This window comes from Anser brachyrhynchus (assembly GCF_964034855.1).
Source record: "Anser brachyrhynchus genome assembly, chromosome: 6".
Lineage (NCBI taxonomy): Eukaryota > Metazoa > Chordata > Aves > Anseriformes > Anatidae > Anser > Anser brachyrhynchus.
In genome coordinates, this window is record NC_137700.1 from 15,208,224 (window position 1) to 15,228,405 (window position 20,182).

General features: G+C 39.5%; 1 protein-coding gene across 8 annotated transcripts in view; it reads left to right on the top strand.

The window, feature by feature from the left end:
- Positions 1–20,182, top strand: part of GRID1 (glutamate ionotropic receptor delta type subunit 1) — a 576,662-nt gene that overhangs the window by 431,295 nt on the left and 125,185 nt on the right. For all 8 annotated transcript variants that reach the window (XM_080597920.1, XM_080597922.1, XM_080597919.1 and 5 more), the window contains one exon: positions 19,139–19,192. In XM_080597920.1, coding sequence (XP_080454046.1) covers positions 19,139–19,192 — 54 coding nt within the window. The remainder of the gene's footprint in view (positions 1–19,138; positions 19,193–20,182) is intronic.

A 20,182-nucleotide genomic window follows, 5' to 3' on the forward strand; every position in this document is an offset into this window, starting at 1 on the left:
ACAGAGAGTAAATTTCAATTATTGGTGCCCCCCCCCCCCCCCAAGAGGGCAAAATTGGTATTGATTCTGCTTCCTCTGCTTGGACGTGTATGTCGCCCACAGAGTTTCAGAGTCACAGACCTGACTGAAAGAGAAAAGGAAGGTGTATGCCTACAGTGGGGGCTTCTGGAAGCCCTTTGGTGCTGGCAACACACCGTCAGTTCTGTTAGAGGGTGAAGGCAGGGGAAAAGCTGACAGGGCTTGCTTTCACTAACATGGTATCAGCCTTTGATACCCTGACATGGAAGGCGTGTTGATTTGTTGTTCCTAATTTCTCCTTGTAACCATGCTTGTCATGAGATTACTCAAGGTGAAAATCCTGTTGTGAAGATTAATCGGTAATTTATCATTCTTTCAAACTTATCCCTACTATATATGATACATGTCATGTAACTTAGGCTGACAGAATTCTTTACCTAGGTAATTATACAAACACATATGTAAATTCTAAAGAGTGATTTTTGAGACCGATTACTCAAACATTTTAAATCCTACTTATATAAAAAGTATGGTACTGAAAATTTGAACCCTGTCTTTGTCACTTAAAACATTGAAGGAACTTTGATTTTTGTATCAGAAGGCTGTTTCTAACTTTTTTTTTTTTCCCCCAAGCCCTTCATTTTCTGTGGTAATAGTTCAAACAATGATAAATAGAAGACATCTCAGTTTATTTCAGTTATTACCACAATTATTCATCTGAGACAGGTTTTGAGACTTTCATGGCAATAGGATGGAATAACAAAGCCTAGAAGTTTTATAGCAGTTTCCCAAGCTACACGGGCATGTAACTCAAGAGCAGGACTTGAGAATCAGTCAGTATATTGAGCAATTAATCATCAGTTATTAAATGAAAGTTCAAGTTGTGTAAATTATGCTTACTAGTCATGGAGAGAGATTCAGGCCTTTGTGAAGCCTGACAAAGCTGTATGACATCCTAGTTGTTTTTTAGTTGCATGAATAAAACTATTTAAAATCCAACCTGGGGTTATGCTTTTTTAGCTGCTTTTAATCCATCATGGGTTGTAGTACTGGAATTTCAAATGAGAACAGTGTAAGAATGCCAGATAGTTTTGGTTGCTTTTTTTTTTTTTTTTTTAAAGCAAGAATAATTTTTCTAATGACTTTATAGCACTTGGCTTATATGGTAGCTGTACCTTGTGTTAGAGGTTATTTGGAGGGTATGTATGCACATATGCATAACTTTTACTTAAATAAGACTATGTATCAGCAGTTATGCTAAATGAAAATCGAGGATTGCAAAGGCTATTCACTCCTGTTTACTGATGCCAAGAAAAAGCGTCCTCTCCGTATTATAACTAGACGGACAGATGGGATAGACAATCATTTTTGCAGGCTGATTGTCTTGGCTTTCGAAAGCTGGTGAAGACTTATTTTGCATGTTCATTTCTCACAACACAATTTCAGGTGGCATAAGGTCACAACCCTTGATGATATAGAAGGTGAGAGCTGGTGAGTCCTGTGCCTCCATCCCCAGCATAGAGGCAGAGCTCTCTGAGCAAGAAGGCTTGTCTATAAAGATAAAATGAGTTTGGAGTAACTAAAACTGAGGAAAAAAGCTTGGGTTGGAAATTAGCCTTTTTTCATATACCTTAGTAAGCCAACACAGAAAACAACAGAAAAACGTGTGGCTCAAAATACCAGCTCTGTCTTTCATTGTAAAAAGAGAAGGAGAATCAATGGTGAAGGTTTTGTGCAGCTGCTTTAGACTCTTCAATGTGTTTGGGGAGTCAGGAAGAAAAAAGTGTTATATGGCATATGGAGAGAGGAAAAGTTTTCTGTTTGTTGAGTTTATCTACAGCTAGGGGCAAACGGTTCCATCTGTCTCCAGGTTTAGAATGAAGGAAGAAGCTGGTGAGGACTTGAGAATAAAGACTGGTCGCGTACTTGTAATTAATTTGGTAAATAAATATTCCTCTGAAATACAGAGCTTGGAGTAGCTAAGGGAAAGCAAAACTGCAGCACAGGTCTTTTCATTTGACTGACAGTTTTTCGGTTTCAGTTGTGCAGCACAGGTAGCTAAGTAATGTCTTATGCTTGTTGAGGGGCAGGAAGAAGTCAGCTGATAGTGAGCCAAGACAGATTTTAGAGAGAAGAGCTGTATAGACTTAATGAAAAGAAACAGAGAACAACTGGAGGTTAGGGAAGGTGATGTTTGAGCATGGTACGTAGACTGCTGTGAGAGGCAAATTGCACAGAGCTCAGTCATGTGGTATCTCATTTGACACAGTTAACTGAAGTGGTGAAATGTGCTTTCAAAGGCAATAGTAAATCTAGCGGGAGAAATGGCTTTTTGCCACTTGTCCCAGAAGTGTTGCCCTCGGTGGGAAAGTTATTGTTTTCCCAGAAGCAGACAGATAATTACAGTAATGTACATATTCAAACCTCTTCAAAGGACTGCCCTCTTATTCTTAAAGCCACAGAAGGGAGTGATTACATTATATAGAGGCAGAAGAGAATCAAACTGTGTGGTCCAATGATTTTTATTATTTACCAAGTAAATGTCTATTTTGACCCCTCCCCCCCCCCCAAAAAAAAAAACACACACACACAAACACACACAAAACTACTTAGAGTCCCTCTTAAAAATCACTGTCCAAACTAAATGCAAATTTGTTTCTTGTTAGCATAGCTTTTAACACAGATATGGTGTTCTAGATCACACACGTCCTTGAATAGTTACAACAGTGGCCTGCCTATCTGTGCCAGTCTTGTTTTCCTCAGGCAAAATCTTGTTTGAGATCCCACATTGGGCTGTGATTCCCACAGACTATTCTTTCTGCTGTGTAAGGAAGAGTGGGCCTACAGGAGAATAATGTCAGTTTGCTGTTTGCTTAGAAACAGGATAGATACAATTAGCTGAATGCGTCTAATTCTGACTGCTGCTTTTGTGCTCAGTGTCAACTCATTGTGTGGAAAGTGCTTTTCAGCTTGGTATTTTGCTTCTGAAAAATGTCTTAGTAAACTTTTAGAGTCTTTTGTCTTGTCATCTGCTCAGCGGCAGAGCCAAAGGCATTTCAAAGCTTCCCTGATGCAGGCTTCCATCAGCTAAGTCAGAGGTAGCTGACTGAGCATCGCTCTTGTTGGTGCCTGTTTCCATTTAGTGACTGCTTCAGCGGATGGACATGCTGAAGGATTTTACCTACTGCGCACGTGTTTGGGTGAGAGCTGGAGGGAAAACTGGCAGTGTCACAAAGCAGCATGAAGTAAGCTGCTCTTATTAGACACCTGCTGCTTCTTGGTAGGTGCTGAAGGAGCGGTGCAGGTGGGCGCTGCACGGCAGCACCCTGTGTCTGCAGCCCGTGGTGCTCTGTCACCTCTGCTGGGCCAGGGCGCAGCAGGCTGTCTGTGTGACATGGCACTCAGCGTGGCCAGGCCAGTCACCAGCTTCTTGGGTCAGCGCCACAAACACTGACTGGGGCAGGTCCTCCTCTTCCCTTCACTCCCTTATTTCGTGTGTACTCTACATTGGTGGTTGTATGACCCTGTCTCCTGTGAGAAATGGTGCTTAAGCAGGGAGTTGTCCACAGATTTTCAAGGGACAGTTTTCCTTTCTTACATTTTTTTTTTTTTTAATTCGTTTTGGTTTGTTTCCTGTGAAGAATTCCTTCAGAAGGAAGGTCCTCAGACCCAGCCACCCTTGGTGTCAGCGGTTGCCAGCGCACGGCTAGGCCCCAGCCCTGCAGGCTGCCACTGTACACAGGCCGAGGCCTCCACTCCCCGGGCCTGCCCCGGCCCTCCTGCCATGCCCTCCTCACAGGTATTTCCAACAGCCCAAATGAGACCACTCCTCGCAGGTATTTCAAACAACATATGAGGCCAAATTACTGGGTTTTATGGCACAGAATGCCCTGAGGTAGCCAGGCCACAGCCCCACACGGCTGCTGAGGGAGCACGGCCAGGCCCAGATCCTCCATCGACCCCAGTGCCACAGCTGCGGTGCCATTGTCATTTGTAACCTGGAGAGGTCTCCTTACAGGGAATGACCAGCAGCTGCCAGGCTTAAAGCCCTGAGGGGTCTAGGGGGAGCCACACATCTGCCTCCATATGTACTCACATTCATATTATGTCTATAAACACTTGAACATTTTGCCTGTATTAGTATGTTCCACCTCGCATTTGCTTTGTATGTACTGTTTCTCTATTTCAAATCTACATAATCTTATGCATGTATATACCTGTTTGTATCTCTCTATGTACATATATAAGCACATCCATATAATATAGAGGTGGTTGTTACTGCATGTCAAATCTGACAAAATTTGCCAGCAGTTTTCCAATAAGTTTATGACAAATCCAGAAGTCTGTTTTTCAGAGTCTCTGCCCAGTATGGTAACAACACAGTTCTGTTTAAAATACACTCTATGCTCAGAGCTGGACATTTTGTACTCTGTCACTCCTTGCCTTCTCTGTCAGAATATGGCCGGCTGTTTCTTACCCTGCAGCTTCCTTTTCCTGTTTGTGTGCTCCTCCCCTCCCCAGCCAGCTGTGTGCCTATACATAAAGGCAGGGGACATTGCTAAAATGAGTGCATATATGCATGTGTCTGCCTAACAAGGGAGGGACAGGGTAGTTCTGGATTCTGGCCAGACAATTTTGCCCGTGAGCTTCAGATTCACAAAAGAAAAAATACTTCTGCTGCCTTCTAGCATTCAGATGAAAACAATCAAACCCCAGGCTTACTAGTAGCTGCAGGCATGAGACAATAGGATATAATTTGCAAGTGCAAACTTACAGTGATACACTTGTAAGTTAAGGTTTTGTTTTCGGTTTGAATGCTGTAATAGAGAAGCCATAAAAGGAATGGATTTATGTGCATGGCCAAGAGTACATATCTTCAACGTACTCTTCAGATGGTGATATCAAATAGGGCTATTTTAAGCATCATCTTGTGGTGAAGGCCTGAGGATTATTAACAGAGTATCTCCAAATGTGCACTGTTCTCTTCTTCGGGAGCAGAAAAGAGCAGGTTCAGCACATCCTTTGCTGTGATGAACCCTTTTGATGCTACTGAAAGCAAGAAAGAATCAAGATTTTTAAAACCGGGATTACTACAGAAGACCATGACCAAAGACAAGTGACTTGAGCCCTTTGCTCTGTCATGTGCTGAGTGAGACACTTTTGCACTTGATTTTTCTGCTGTCATTTCCGACTTGAAAAAGGATATAGTAGTACTACACTATTATCATCTTTTTATTTATTTATTTATTTTGGCTTTTCTATTGCAAACTCATTGTATATCATCTTGGAGTTCACCAGTTTGGAACTGGTACTAGCCTCTTTCGAAAACCACACATAGTAGAATATATATTTCTTTTTTTTTTTTTTTCCCTCCACAGAATTCTGGTTGTCATACCTATTTTCATCAAGAAAGTAGAGGCTAAGATTTCTTTGCTTATATTTGGTGTATATTTGTAATATGTATATTTTGTGATGACCTGGTAACTGAGTTACTTTACTCAGTCATAGGCACTAACTAGCTCTTAATATAAGCTTCTAAATCTATCAGTTTTGGAGGATTTGAAGAAGTATTTCAGGAACAGAAGACCCTTGAGAATGAAATCTTGTCCCCCTTGACTTGACTGGAGCTAGTATTGATCCCATGTTACATTATTAATTCCTGGACCTTATGGTTTGCATGAAAAAGCTTTTTTTTTTTTTTTTTTCCCAAGTTCTTCAGAGCTGAAGTAATCAGTTGTCTTTTCTCAGCCCTAAATTCAGAAAATACCAACTCAGCTACCTAAATAGGCTGAAAAAAATACTTCCTTTTCTCTGACAGTCAAGCTTTAGTAAATTATAAAGATTATGGCAGACAATCCTTATCAGAACGGTAAAGGATTACTGCTTTTGTACTTACTGCTTTAAAAATTTAGAACACCTTAATCTTTTAAAAACAATTTGGGTTTGGAAAAACAAATTGCATTGAAGCCGACAAGCTGCTTGCCAAGTGCCAGGAGACGCAATTTGGAACATGTGAGATATTAAATCTCAAATGTCTGAGTTCCTAACAGGAACATGAGCTCAAAATTAACTCTTCTAGCTCTGGTGTAGCATGTAATGGATAAAGTGTATATTTTGTGTCTTTGTCATAAAACTCAGAATGCTGCTGGTTCATTTCTGTACTGCCTTATTGCTGTAAAATGAGAAGTGAACTCCTGGCTTACTTGCTCATGTCCCTTGAGAACAGAGGCCGCCATAATACATAAATACATATTCCATAAGTGCTTTTATATATGATCATGCACTATTGAAATTGAGCTGGCTGTATTTTGTCCTGCCACTGCTGTTCTTGAAGTGAATTCAGAAGCTCATCATAATACTCAGAAACCTTTGTATTCTCAGCCCAAATGTATCTATAATCCTATTTGTACCCATTTGTCTTTGTGCCAGCATTGTCATGTGAAGTTTAGCAATGAGGATTCTTTGGTGTTTATCCTCCTGAGGTACTTAAAATAGTACTTGAAATACAGGAAGTGTATTTTTTTTTACAGTTTTGCTGCTAAGTAAACTATACAATCTTAAATTCTACTCTCATCCCACTAGTTACTACAGGAGTCTGTCTGGTGTTGCTAATACTTCCTTACTCAATTGACATTTCATCTGATACATCTTACAGGCTAACTTTGGGAGCACAAAAAGTTAGATCACAGACAGTATACCTCTAATAAGCCCCTGATGTTTTTCAAACTGAAGAAGTCTTTAATAATAGCAAAGTGTTTTGGTTTTTTTTTCTGTTCTCTGAGTGCATGACTTTATTTTTCATACTACTGAATTTCACTGTAACTATGTTATCTGTTTTCAGAATTCATCATGTTTTTAAATATTCTCTAGATACCTCTCTATTTATCATACTTCCTGGTTTTCCTAGGAAGCTAGGAAAGTTTCCTTTAGTAGTATTTTCCAGAATCATTAGTGATAATGTTAAATAAGCAACTAAAGCTCTTGGGTTGAAAAGGAGTAACTGCTGAGGAAATAGGCTAACTATAAAGCTCAAAATCTGAGGATGGCTGAGGAAATTTGGAATTACTTTAAGAGTCTCCGTTATGAAGCTATCAGTGTTGGCTGTGCTTAGCCTTGCTTAAATCATGATCATGCTACCCAACATGATCAATGATCATGAATGTTTTTTCCTCTGGCTTTGAGAAGATTGTACTGTATCATGTACTTTATTGTTTTGTAAGTGAGCTGTAGGCTGCTTTCATTAGCCATAAGGGAAGTTTCCCTTGTGAGTCCTTTCACATGTGTATGGATGGGGTAATAGAAATCAGTGCTAAAGATGCTATATCACAAGTAAAATGTGCTGAGATTTTAAAATGAGAAACTATTAGTTTCACATTTTTCTTCCTCTGCATTTATACAGAAGCTAAGGAACATGGAAATTTGAACACAAATCTGTGTTTTTTCTAAACTTTACCTCAGAAACAATGGGAGGAAAGTTATCACACTAAAAATTATTCATTTTCAGTAACAGAATCAAGGAATAATCTGTTATGAATGCTGTTTCCCCTGGAGTTGGAAGATAACCTGTTGCTCCAGACAATGTAGAAAAGTTCATTCTCAAAGAAAAAATTGTCTATAACTTTGCAAACAGTAGGCAACCTTGCGTTAGTTAGATGAAATGGAAATTGCTTCCAAGAGTGGAATATGTATTCTTAAATTAATAACTTTGCTATACTCTCCTGAATAACTGCATGCAAGCATTCAAGAAAAGTATGTTTTCCAGTCAAATCTGCTCAAGCCACATTACTGTGATATATATATATATATATGTAATTCTTGCTGCCAGAGATTTGCCAGCTGATGAAGACTGGCGGCAATGAGGTAGCAACCATGTGGGCTCCAATGCATCTCTGCAAGCTTTGAGAAAGTGTGGATGCAAAATATCAAGGGTTTTGACTCAAATAGTGAATATTTGTACACCTGCTAGGAAGAAAAATCTGTGAACAAAATATGAGCTTATCTGTGCCTGCTTCTCATTGGTATGTGCTGTACATGTACACAGTGCTAGCAGACTGCTGTCTTTGCCTACCTGTTTGCAAAGCGTTGCAAAAAGTCATTAAGGTTGTGTAAAGGGAGAGTTATCCCTTCCATTGCTGCTCCCCAAGGGTTTCTTTCCTCCTAGGGCAGCCTGAAAGAGCTGTCACTTGACCAGTACATGGAAGTCTCATGCAGTATAAAGAAAGGCAAATATTCTTTCTTCCTGGCAGACCTGCTCAGGAAGAGTCTTCTGGTTTGAGATGGTTAAGGTGATCTTTCTGGTTTTTAGTGCTCGCACAGCCTGTGGCACAGTTTATGCATGTAAAATGTACTGTGACTGACAAGAAGGCCCTCAGATCTGTGAGGGTTTTACTTTATTTATGTATTTATTTTGTGATTTAAAATGGGAGTGCTGCAGGCAAAAAAGGACTGGTTTGAAAGTGATTATGTTTGAGGCTGAGGCAAAACTAGTGTCATCTTCTTTCCTTTAAAACCAGGCAGCATTCTTAAGGAATTTGCAGAGAAGGGATAGCATGTATCTGAACAGATAAAAAGGTGTATAATAGGTAGGTAATCTTTGATGTGGATGTATCTTTCCAGTTTTCTGGAGTTTAAAAAATAAATAAATGTTACCTATGTAAAATAACAGCCTTGCATTATGATCGTCAACTTTGTGCAAGAGACTGTGAATCATTATTAAAACTGCAAATTCATGAAAATCACAGGTCTCTTGACACTGTAGTTGGTCCTTCAGGTTCAGAGCTTGTGCTGTGATACATGAGTCTGGGAGCTTCAGCTACCTTGCTGTCAAGATGAAGTACACTTCTTTTAAAAGAGGAAATTAGGAACGTACTTTTTTTTTTTTTTTCACTGTTTTGTGTTGTGTTTGTGCTAGAAAGTTTGCATCTCTCATTAATGATATGGTTATCGTCTGCTGTTTGAACCTACAAATAATCATACTCTCTAAAAGTCTGCACAAACTTTCTAAAACTGTACTGAACTTCCCATGGAAGCTCAAGTTGGAGCTTAGCTATTATTTCTGAACAGAGCTGAGGAGGCGCAGTGTATGAGACTGGTGGTATGCACTGAAATGCGTTACCCCTGGCTGCGGAATGGCTGCTTGTTTTCAGAGTAGTGAGCAATCGTCTGTGCTGAAAGTAGGTTGATTTACAAAGGGTAAATGGCCTGACAAGCTGTTTTCAACCTTCATACCTATGTCTAGTTAACCCCATGCAGGCATTCCGGACAAGCACAAAACTTAAACTGCTCAAGTGTTTTAGGTGATTTTTTTTCTGCTTATGTGGGAAGGGGAGAACCAAAGCAAACAAACAAAAAAAAACCCCACAGGCGCCAAATGCTGCCTAGTCCCAACAAATTTTAGTTTGTTCTCTTTAGTCTGACTCTTTCGGGAGCACATTTCTTAACAAAGCATTCAAAATTGTCTTTAAAAACGTGAGGCTTTTTTATAGAATATTAACGTACCAAACCTGTTATCTTCAAAAAGGAATTCAGTATCTAAGTGAGCAAAATTTAGCCAGTCTTTTCAAAGACTTCTCCGTTGGGTCTTCAAAGTCAGCTCAGTGTGTGACTTTGGTGAAATTTGAATACAAGATTTCTGAGAGGTTGTGTTCTTTAGTTAACATTAGATTTATGTCTTTACAGAAATGTTGCTTCCTGACAGCTGTGCAATTTTCTGGTGTTACCACTGTACCATGTAGTTAAATGGTCAACAGTTAGCATGTTTATAAATAGTATGTGACACTTGAGCTCTGAAAAGTAAATTCTTAGTGAATGTTTTTGGAGGAACTCCATATACAGTACTTTGCTTATATGTACTGTTCAGTACAGTACTTGTGCTTCTATGGACTGTAAATGGAATGGCAACAGAGATCAAATAAAATAAGCTAACCTATAAAAGAGAGAATAAGATTGAACAGAACCCCCAAGGTAATAGATTTAAATGATTAAGGTAAAAATAATAAGCAATGTCATATATTATATCACTGTAGTAATCAGCGGTGTTACAGCCATGTAAGGATCACAGAATCACCTAGGTTGGAAGAGACCTCCAAGATCACCTACTCCAACCTCTGACCTAACACTAACAAGTCCTCCACTAAACCAGATCACTAAGCTCTACATCTAAACGTCTTTTCAAGACCTCCAGGGATGGTGACTCAACCACTTCCTGGGCAGCCCATTCCAATGCCTAACAACCCTTTTGGTAAAGAAATTCTTCCTAATATCCAACCTAAACCTCCCCTGGCACAACTTTAGCCCATTCCCCGCCCCCCCCCGAAAAAGAAGCACTCACACAACCCCTGAGAATCGGCAAGAGCTGTTTATTGCTGGGACATCTTGCAGGCAAGCCCGCGGGATGTCCGTGGTGTTTGGTGGCTCCAAGCTAATGCTTGTGATGGAGCCTGAGCAACGAGTAGGGGGCTCCACGATGTTGGGCAGAAGGCTAAGCCAGTCCTTGCCTGGGACTGCCCAAAGGGGATGCCTTCCATCCGGAATGTTTTCAGGCCAGGGTGCCGAACCAGGGGGTCGTCCAGTCCCACGCCTCAGTCCCATGCCACCGTCGGGTTGATTTTCATGCATGGGTCCGACGCTGCCCTCTGGTTTACGGCCATTACTGGGTCCCGCACTGTCTCCCAGACTATGGGCACGCCTCTACTCCCTGCAGCTGTCTGCCTGATGCTCCTGCCTTCGCCCCATGTCACCGTTGCTCCTATGGTAAGGCCCAGGCCCCCTGTCACTGGGTGCTTGAGGGGCCGGCCTGTTCCCCGCATCGTTGCAGTGCCAATGGTACCACCTTTATGTGCCTGTGGGCTGGGCGCCAGAGGTCCCTTGGGCTCTGGTGTCTCTTGTGCCGCCAGAACTATCCCTCCGCCCACGACACATCTCCTCCTTCTGGTCAGGTGCATTCCTTCTTGGTGCTTCACCGGACTGCATCCCTGTCCTCGCACACCAAGGAGGCCTGCTGCTCGCCTTGCTCTTCTAGTCGTCTTCCTGCCGCACGAGCTGGCAGTCAGAGGGCCCAGATGCTCAGCGAATGCTGGGCCAGCTGCAGGGGGCCTGTTTTATAGGGCCCGCAGCAAAGGCGGGGCAGTGGTGGCCACTGTGACCTCAGCAAGCCTCTGTGATGGAGTGGTCCACACGTGTTGGGAGCAGCCTGGAAGATGCCCTCACATGGACAAGGAGGAGGGTTGGGGGGACTGAGGGACCCTTTTCTGGGGCTGGCTCCCCCGGGCCACTTGGCTTGCCAGAGAGAAAGGCTGCCCCTCGGCCACAGGGACTGCCCTGCACCTCCCATCCTGTGCCCTGGGTTTATTTTTAACACTATTTTAGGTAATTTCAATCTATTCTTTAAGGAAAAGAACAGAAGCAAGGTGCATATTCAGCCCTAATTCCCATGTGTGCTTTGTGCTCCGAGTGAAGAATTTCTTCCTCGCGTCATATCTAATCAAAATCTCCCCTCCATTTGTTCAAAGCCGTTATTCCTGGTTCCATGGCTACACTCCCTGATAGAGTCCCTCCCCAGCTCTCTTCTAGGCCACTTTTATGGGTAAGGTTAGGTGGCAAAAACAGCCTGCCTTGGAAGACAGACAGACAGAAACAACCCAAAACCTTCTGAATTTCAAGTTACACAGAGCCATCTTTTGGCATTCACTCAAGAAATGAACAGTGCCAAAGCATGCTGAAATGCCTACAACAAGAAGAACAACAAAAAAAACAGAAGAGTATACACCACAGAAACCTTCACGTGCCACTGGATGCTCCAGGCATGACTGGTTCTGCACACATTTTGCTTTGCAGAAAGCATTACAAATGATTTGGGAAGCCAAACCACAACATATCAATTCCTATGGACCATCATTTGTTATGCAAATTGCGTAGGAATAGCAAAGAGACATTTCTCCACCACAAAAACAAACAATCAAACAGAAAAACATTGTTAAGCTACTCATGAAAAGAGTCATTTACAAAAAGTTCTTGTTTAAAAAATACCCAAATCAAGAGAGTGGGATATTATGTCATTGCTAAACACAGTTCCTTTTGATGAAGTAGAATGTCCTTTTTGTTTTGGAAGACATGCTAGTTTAGAATTAAAGAAACTAGAAATGAAAAGCTTCGAATGAACCTGATCTCTTTGAATAATGGGCATTTTAGACTCTGGAAAATGTTCAAGCCAGGCCACTGTTGCAGTGCATGGTTCCTCTTCCTCTTTTTCTCATAATATTCTTCATCTTCAGTGGTTTTCTTGAGTAAGATTAAACTTCTAGGTTGCTGTCTTCTATATATTTTTTGCTGAGCACTTATGACATAAGTAACAGGAAACTAATGCAGTACAATTTTAAATTATGTTATTATTACCTTTCCATTTGTGTCATTATCAAGTCATATTGTACAAAGATAATAGCATTCAAAAACTGTAGGAGCTTGTGTAAAGAGGTGAGGAAGGTTTGGGTCATATTTACTCCTGTTTTCATAAAATGTCTTATTAGCAACTGAGAATGGTGCTGCTTCAGTTGTTGGAGTGTAGACCAAGAGTGAAGTAATATGCACTGTGAATGATCAAGAAATGTGGATATTGAAAGCACATTGTGCTTGTAGGTTCTTTAATCACTTCTACGAAGCTAATATGTACTGAGGTTGTAAGCTGACAGCTTCTGTTGTAAATGTCGGGAAAATAACTGCACAATTGACACGAGGTGGTGATCACTGGAAGATATGTATTCAGCCTGCTAAGTGTTTTTTGTCAGCGTGGGCATGCACATTTCTAGGAAGATGTTCAGGAAGGGGAGAGTATTGGATTTCTGGCAAAACTTTGTTTTGCTGAAAGTACAAGTTCTTAATAAAGAATTTCCGTAAGAAAGGGTCAGGTTCAGTGGATTTTCTTATTTGAAAAAGTATATCATAGAACCATTTTAAATTACCATTTTAACATTTAGAGAAGGGAGAATTTCGTATTTGTTTGAAATGACAGTTAGAAATTTTAATTTTGCTGTATTAAAGGGGAAAAGTAAACATACAATCCTGATTCAGCTTCCTAGAACTGAGTTCTTTTCTCTTCAAGATTTCCTTTAGAGTTTGGATGTGGTACTGTGACCTGGGAAGCTTTATTTTAGTCCCTATACTAATGGTAGCATTACCAATTCAGCTTTAGAAACAATATCAGTTTGGAGTATTCTTCACAACATTATAAATGTTATAAGGAAGTTAGACTTGACTGACATTTCTCTTTGAATTTTTAGAAATACTTTATTTATTACAGCTAGTAATGCTTATTTATTTATTTTTAATCTATTAAACATTATAAGAGTTATGATTCACTGGAAATACGGAAATACCAAGTGAAGAGTTATTTATTTAAAATGTAAAAGAAAGAAAAGTTCTAAGGAATTGTGAGAATCTCAATAATTCTCAGAGAAATTGTTTTTCAGTGAAGTTTTATTACCTATGCAAGTCAGCCATGAACACGAACCACACTGTTTTATCTGAAGGAGTTGCTCAATATAAATCAAGCATCTAAGTGATATAGACTGACCCCACCTGCTCTATCAGAATGGACTTTCCCATATCTTCTATCTTAACTTATTTGTGTCCAGGATATATACACAGCTTCTTAGACATATAGGTTGTTCTTTGATAGTATGCAATTAATTACTGTCAGATATGTTGCGTTACAAACTTGGTCTACATGTTGTCTTTGGAATATAACCAGTTCCTTGATTCCTAGTATTTTTTTTTTTCCTGGACATCCAAACCAAAAACAGAGACATTTTTAAAATACAAATCCATCTCCTGCTAATGAAAGTCTGCAGCTGGAGCTATGTTTGGCTCGGACTTGGAAAATTACATAAAGATAATATTGATTTTGTTTTTGGAATATGAGACAAAGAATAAAAATAAGACTTTAGTTAAATCGTTTCTCAAAGGATGTGAAGGGAAAAAAAAAGTTGCTTTTGGAAGCAGGTCACTGGTTTAACCTTGTTTTAGACAATAGGAGCTAGAAACTGTTTTTTTTTGGAAACCTGTTCAGTGGCAAATGTAAAATGAGCAAGTAATGAATTGTAAGGGTTGAGAATATCTTTTAACACATTTGCAAAGAGCTGAGAATCAGACGTGATTACTTCCACAGCCCTTCTTTACTTATCCTTTCATTGTGAGTAATAAATATGTTATTAAAAAAAAAAAAGTTTCTGTCTAATGCTGGCTGCATTAGAAATATGAGGAAGGAAAAGTTGACAAAGGCCCTCAGATGAACCAGTACTTTGTGATATTTGTGATATTTGCCAGCGATGAAGCTGGTTCTCAGTGGGGTTGGAAGCTGGAAGACAGCTGCACAGGAGGAGCTGTGTGGCAGGGTCTGGGTCCCGGGGCTGCCTTCTCGAGGCGGCCGGGTGTAGCTGTCAGTGCCCACAGGAGTACTCGCAGTGTTGCAGGTGGATCTGCTCTCTGCTGTCAGCTGTCATTACTCAGTGGTTGGCAACAACTCCGCTTTTTTTCTTTCAGTATCTCTTAGGACACTTTCCAAGTGATTTTGTAACTGTGAACTCACCAGGTCACCTTCTAATTCTTTTTTTTTTCTTTTAATTTTATTTTATTTTTCTGGAAAGCTATGATGCTCTTTATCTCCCCACCATTAAAGTGGAAAAAATGTACAAGTAATATCCTTTACTATTTTGATATCCCTCCTAGCAAAACACGCTGGTTCTTCTTTTGTATAACGTATTTCAGGGTGGCAGCCCTTGTTTCCAAAACTGTAGACACAACAGGACCATCTGTGTTTTCCATCTGCAAGACACTTCCTTCTTGGATCCTGGGGCTGGTTACAGGGCTTCCAGATATTCCTACTACCTATTCCGCCTCGGCACGCAGTAAGGAGACAGTAGGGTTAATTATATCACAGATGCACGGGAACCTAAACTCCTCAGCACACGCTGCTGTCCCTGGAACACCGTTTGCCCATCTCTGTTGGGACACTCATCAGCATCTCGCCCTCTAAGTTGTGTCTGGCTGCTCATCCCTACATGCCCTTCTATGCAGCCAGTTTTTTACTGTTAATGCTGAGGTGCTGTCCCTTGCAAAGCATCCAGGTACTGTAGAAAATAGCCTTCCCTCTACTACCCAGTCATTATATGCTTGGAAAAGTTTTTATTTTCAGATTTTTGGAAAAGGGCAGGAAGGGACTGCTTCTGGTTGGCTTGTTTGTTTTCTGCAGAATTGCTTTGTTTGTGAACATAGTGGTGTTTGTTGCTTACCTTCCTAACTTCTTCCTTTAAATCTGCAGCTGCCATTAGGTAAAATAATGAGCAGAGTTAGTTACTCAGAACGGCAACATAAATGTTTGTTCTCCGCAGGATTCCAATAAAATAGTGTTGTCATGGATTAATTGGCAGTAAATTATTCTAAGTTATACATTTAAAAGTAAACAAAACCATCTACATGAAAATATCGTTTTTCATGAAGTATTTCATTCTTTTCTTTTATCATTGTTGATATAGGATCTGAAATCTTAATGCTCATATTTTGATTTTCAGTGTCTCCCTATTTCATTTCTATTGCAAGTGCTCTCTACTGAGAAATTATAAACACAGTCTTCAACATTCACTGCTCTCCTTCTCTTTGTCCCAGTCTGGCCTGGTTCTGCTAATATCATTTATAGGTTGTCATGAATAGTGATCCATTGACTGAGTTTTAATTCTTTGGTTTGGGGTTTTGTATTTTAATGTCCAGTTGTTGAAATGTAATTGGAGAGGAAGAAGGGGATGCGGTCTCACAGCACCTCTTTTTTCCAAATTTGTGGAAACTATTTGCTATGCTAAGGTAAAAAGAAAGGAAAGATGGATACTCTTTAATTTCCAGTGTGCTGTTTATCTCAATAGCAGATTTTCTATTTGATAGAAATGTTGTGAGGTATTACTCTCAAAGTGTCAGATAGACTCTCTATGCATACAGAGTATATTAAAAAAAATAGGATATTTTGTACATATTTTTTTCACCAAAAATTCATTTTAGTGTGTGAATTCTGCTCCAGTATATTGCAGAGCTTTTCCTTGGCTGCGGTGATCACAGAGATTTCTAGCCCGCTTTCTTTAATAAAGGATGCATTTATGAAACAGACTGTAAAAGATCTTTCAGGATGTTTTGTAGACAGACCTTTTTTTTTTTTTTGAATGGCTGGAGTTACAAGATTAAACATTAAGATCTTGAACAGCTTGAATAATTAAAAAAATAATAAAAAATGGGTGACCATAATCTCCCAAGTGCTGATACTTTTTATTCTTTAGTGAACAAGAAACTATATAAATTGCAAACATTTATTTATTTATTTTCTGAGAATTCTGAAGGAATTTGTTTACGATATCCCAGGTTTCCAGGACCTTGCTCTTCACACTGTTTAATTTCCTTGTGCCTCTGGCAATACACGTCTGATACACTGGTGTTATCGAAAGGTTGAAATCTCCAAGAAATCTCTTTCAGCAGTTCCTTTTAGGATATTTTAGGGTTCTTTAGGGCAACAAGTCAGTAAGTATGGTTGAAAACCTGAAGCAAAAAGTGGAAACACAAGTTTCTTCCTTTCAGAATGCCTGGGTTTAGAATAATGCTTCATGCTATGTGATGCAGTTCTAAACAAAAGATATTTATAGACATTTAAACTTGCCTACCTATCGTTATGTTTCTAAATACATTTCAGGCTTCTTGAGTGCAGAGGCATTGACTTCTGTAGGAGGTGCTGAATGGTCTAGCATTCTGATGACTAGAGATAAACTTTTAGCATCCTAAATTTAGGCACCTTGTTTTAAAAACCTTGACCCAGATATGTGAACCCAGAAGAATGAGTTACAATAATTCATTTGAAATTCATGGGCTATTTCAGCACCCCAGACATAACGTTTATTCATACAAATTGCTCGCTGTTGCAGATAAATCACAAAATGTAGCCAATGCAATAACTCTGCACCTGAGCATTATTTAGTTCTGCTTTGCTAATGTTGGCAGCGCTTTGCTTTTCCTCTATATGTTACAGCACCTGGCTATTTTGGCTTTGTCTAAAGAACGCGTTAGACAGGGAATAGGGAAAAAATCTGCAAGTTTTCATTACTATTCACTTTCCTAGTAGCTGCAGTCCCTCAGTTAGGTGGTCAGTTTAATTTTCCAGACAGTTTAAAAGAAACACAAGGTAGACATTTAACCAAGGGAGACAATTTTTCACTGCATGCTGAGAGGAGGATTATCTTGTCAGAGGTGTCATCTTTAGTGGTTCACATCTACTTTGACACCAGGGAGAGTTGCATTTGCCATAATGCTGTTTACGATGATGATGAGAAATACTACATTCTGTCTGTGATGATTTTTCTCCTTGACGACTTTTCGGTTTCTCTTTTGGGATTTTTGTCTCTCTAAAAGAGTGTATCACCTTGTGGAGATGAGAAATAGATTGAGGTATGTGTATTGCCCACAATTTTCACCCTGGTTAGTGTAGTCTGAACAAGTGAGTAAAATTAAAAACAACAACAACAACAAAACATCACTTAGGCAAGTAATATATAGGTATTTCTTAACGGAGTATAAATGAAGAGTGACGTTAAAACTGTTGTTGGCTACGCAGCCAGTTTTTGTTTTGTTTTCTTGCTAGGGTCAGGTAACAGTACTCCCTTTGCCCACATTAAGGATGGATATCTTGTCACTGCACTTAAGCCTTGTAAGTTGTGGGCGTTTATTCTGAGCCAGTCATCTATAGTCAGTGTCATGAGAGAAGGTGATTCATCCCATCTGATGCTAAGTATCCGAGAGTCTTATTATGCAAATGTATTCTGGAGAGGACGGTGGTTGATGATGTTCCTTCCCAGCCCAGTGCCGCAGTCTGCGGAGCCTCTCTATATCAGTGAAGTTGTTTTTGAGGCCACACACAGTGAACAGGGAAATTATCCAGGTTAAAAAACGGTAACTGGAAGGATTTTGGTCATTTGTGTTTGTTTTTAACTAGGTTCATTTCAGTGATTCATACGGCCATTTATAACATGGCTGTAAGAATATCTGCCCGATAAATGGGGTCCTGTTGTCACAGAAGAAGAAAGGCAGTGACGTGAAAAACTGGCTTTGTGTAATGAACTGCCTCCTGAAGTACATGTGTACACTGGGACTGTCCGGTTTTATTAGGTGAGATGAATCCGCAATAGTTGTTTAACTATGTGTTAAGCAGGACATTAGCAGTATCATTATCACTGTAGTGTACACCTCTTGATGCTTGGTATAGCTTTATTAGACTGCAGAATAACTCGAAGTGAGATTTTCTCTGTTAGACATTAGAAACAAATTAGAAACTTCCATGTGTATCACCCAATCCTTCCACTGAGGTCCTCATTACCAGTAGTGCTTATTGTGCTAGGGGTCTTTTCCAGTTTTACCTTCCTAGTGAACCATGAGGGTTATCTGTGTACTGGTAAGTATGTTGTCTCATGAGGTGGGCTGTTTTAATTTATATGTAACGATTATCCAAGTCCATACCAGGAAACCAGAAAAAGTATCCATGCAAATTGTAACTTTCTCTTGAGTCTTATGTAAATCTGAAGAGAGGCTGACTCATATGAGCTTCTCTTGAGTGTCTCAGAGTAGTGTTTTTAACTAACTAGGTTAACTAACAGTTAATCTGTCAGAGTTGTAATAAGGCAGAGGCAATATATTTTGGGAGGCATGTTGAAAAGAAAACCAGTCTACCAGGATCCATTATAAATGTTATAAGGAAGCTAAAACTCATGTACCACATATGTACCACAGTTGTTCATCACAGGACCTCTTATCATATCGATGTACTACACTGCTGCAATAGGCTTTCCTGGTACATCTACAGAATATCTTGGTGATACACAGTACTTTGGTTTAGATACAGAAGTCAGAGAAATGTGACTGCCACCAATAAGGTACCTTTTGATCAAGTAGCAGTGAAAGAGATGGAAAAAACTGTACTGAAACAATGCCAATGGCAATGAAAGCAATCAAAATGAGCTGTTACAGTACCTTTAATGTAAATTCTCTCTGGAATATGTTTCACATGTTTTATTTATTTTTATTATATTTCTTTTTATTTTCGTAGGCTGTGGAAACCAACCTTGCATCAAAGGATAGTCACTGGGTCTATGTAAATGAGGTAAGAAAGTCAAAAGAGACAACATAGCTTGTTGCATTCATTCGTCACCGTCTTCTGTTTCATGTGTTTTGATACACCAAACTGAGTATACCCTTTTACCATTTTTGCTTTTTGAATGGTACAAAAGGTAAACTTTGGTGCTGTAGCTTGTCTGTCTCAACTGAGTTGGTGTAGGTTGAATACCAAAGGTAAAAATAAAGCTTCCAATATACATTGTAGCATCTGGGAGACTATTTTTACCTTCATGTTGACCTCACCCTGATATCTATTTTCTAAGCAGAGAATATCTCAAAATAAATCTCAAATAAATACAGAAGTATCTGCCAGAATCTCACCCTTCACTGCTATGAAAGCCTGTACTCACATACAACGAGACGAAAGAGTTGCAAGTTTAGCTTGTTAAGAATACGCATTTACGTAATATGCAGGTTTTCTCTAGTGCAGAATTGTGTTGGTGTTTTGGCTAACATCCAGGATAGCATGGATTTAAAATGTGAGATTTCCTCTTTGCAGCAAACAGTATCCTGTCCTGCTACTATGGTGATTTATTTTACCTTAGTACCATGATGCCCTAATGGGAATCAATGCAAACTCATACTTAAAAAGCTTTGGAAAGCTTGAAATGTTGTACCATGTATAATCATTTAGAAATCACTGATTGTTCAAGATAAATGGCACAATTTTATATACTTTTGTTTTTAATATTGATTCATTAAAGGATAGCATAATATCTAATTTTAAAAGCTGTATTCACTGCTTTAGTTTTATAATTTAAATGCATAATCTCCAATTTAATAACCAATTCCTTTGTTAATTTCTCATTCCTTTCTTTGCACCTAGCTAATAATTTAGGATAGATTACTTTTAATAGTAACTGTAAATTGTACGGTGTGGCATTAGAAAAGCTCCGTAATTAAGGGGGTGGGGTGGGGAGAGACTGAAATCTCTGTAAAGGCTTTACAAATTTTTTCTAGGCCTTGTTACATTTAT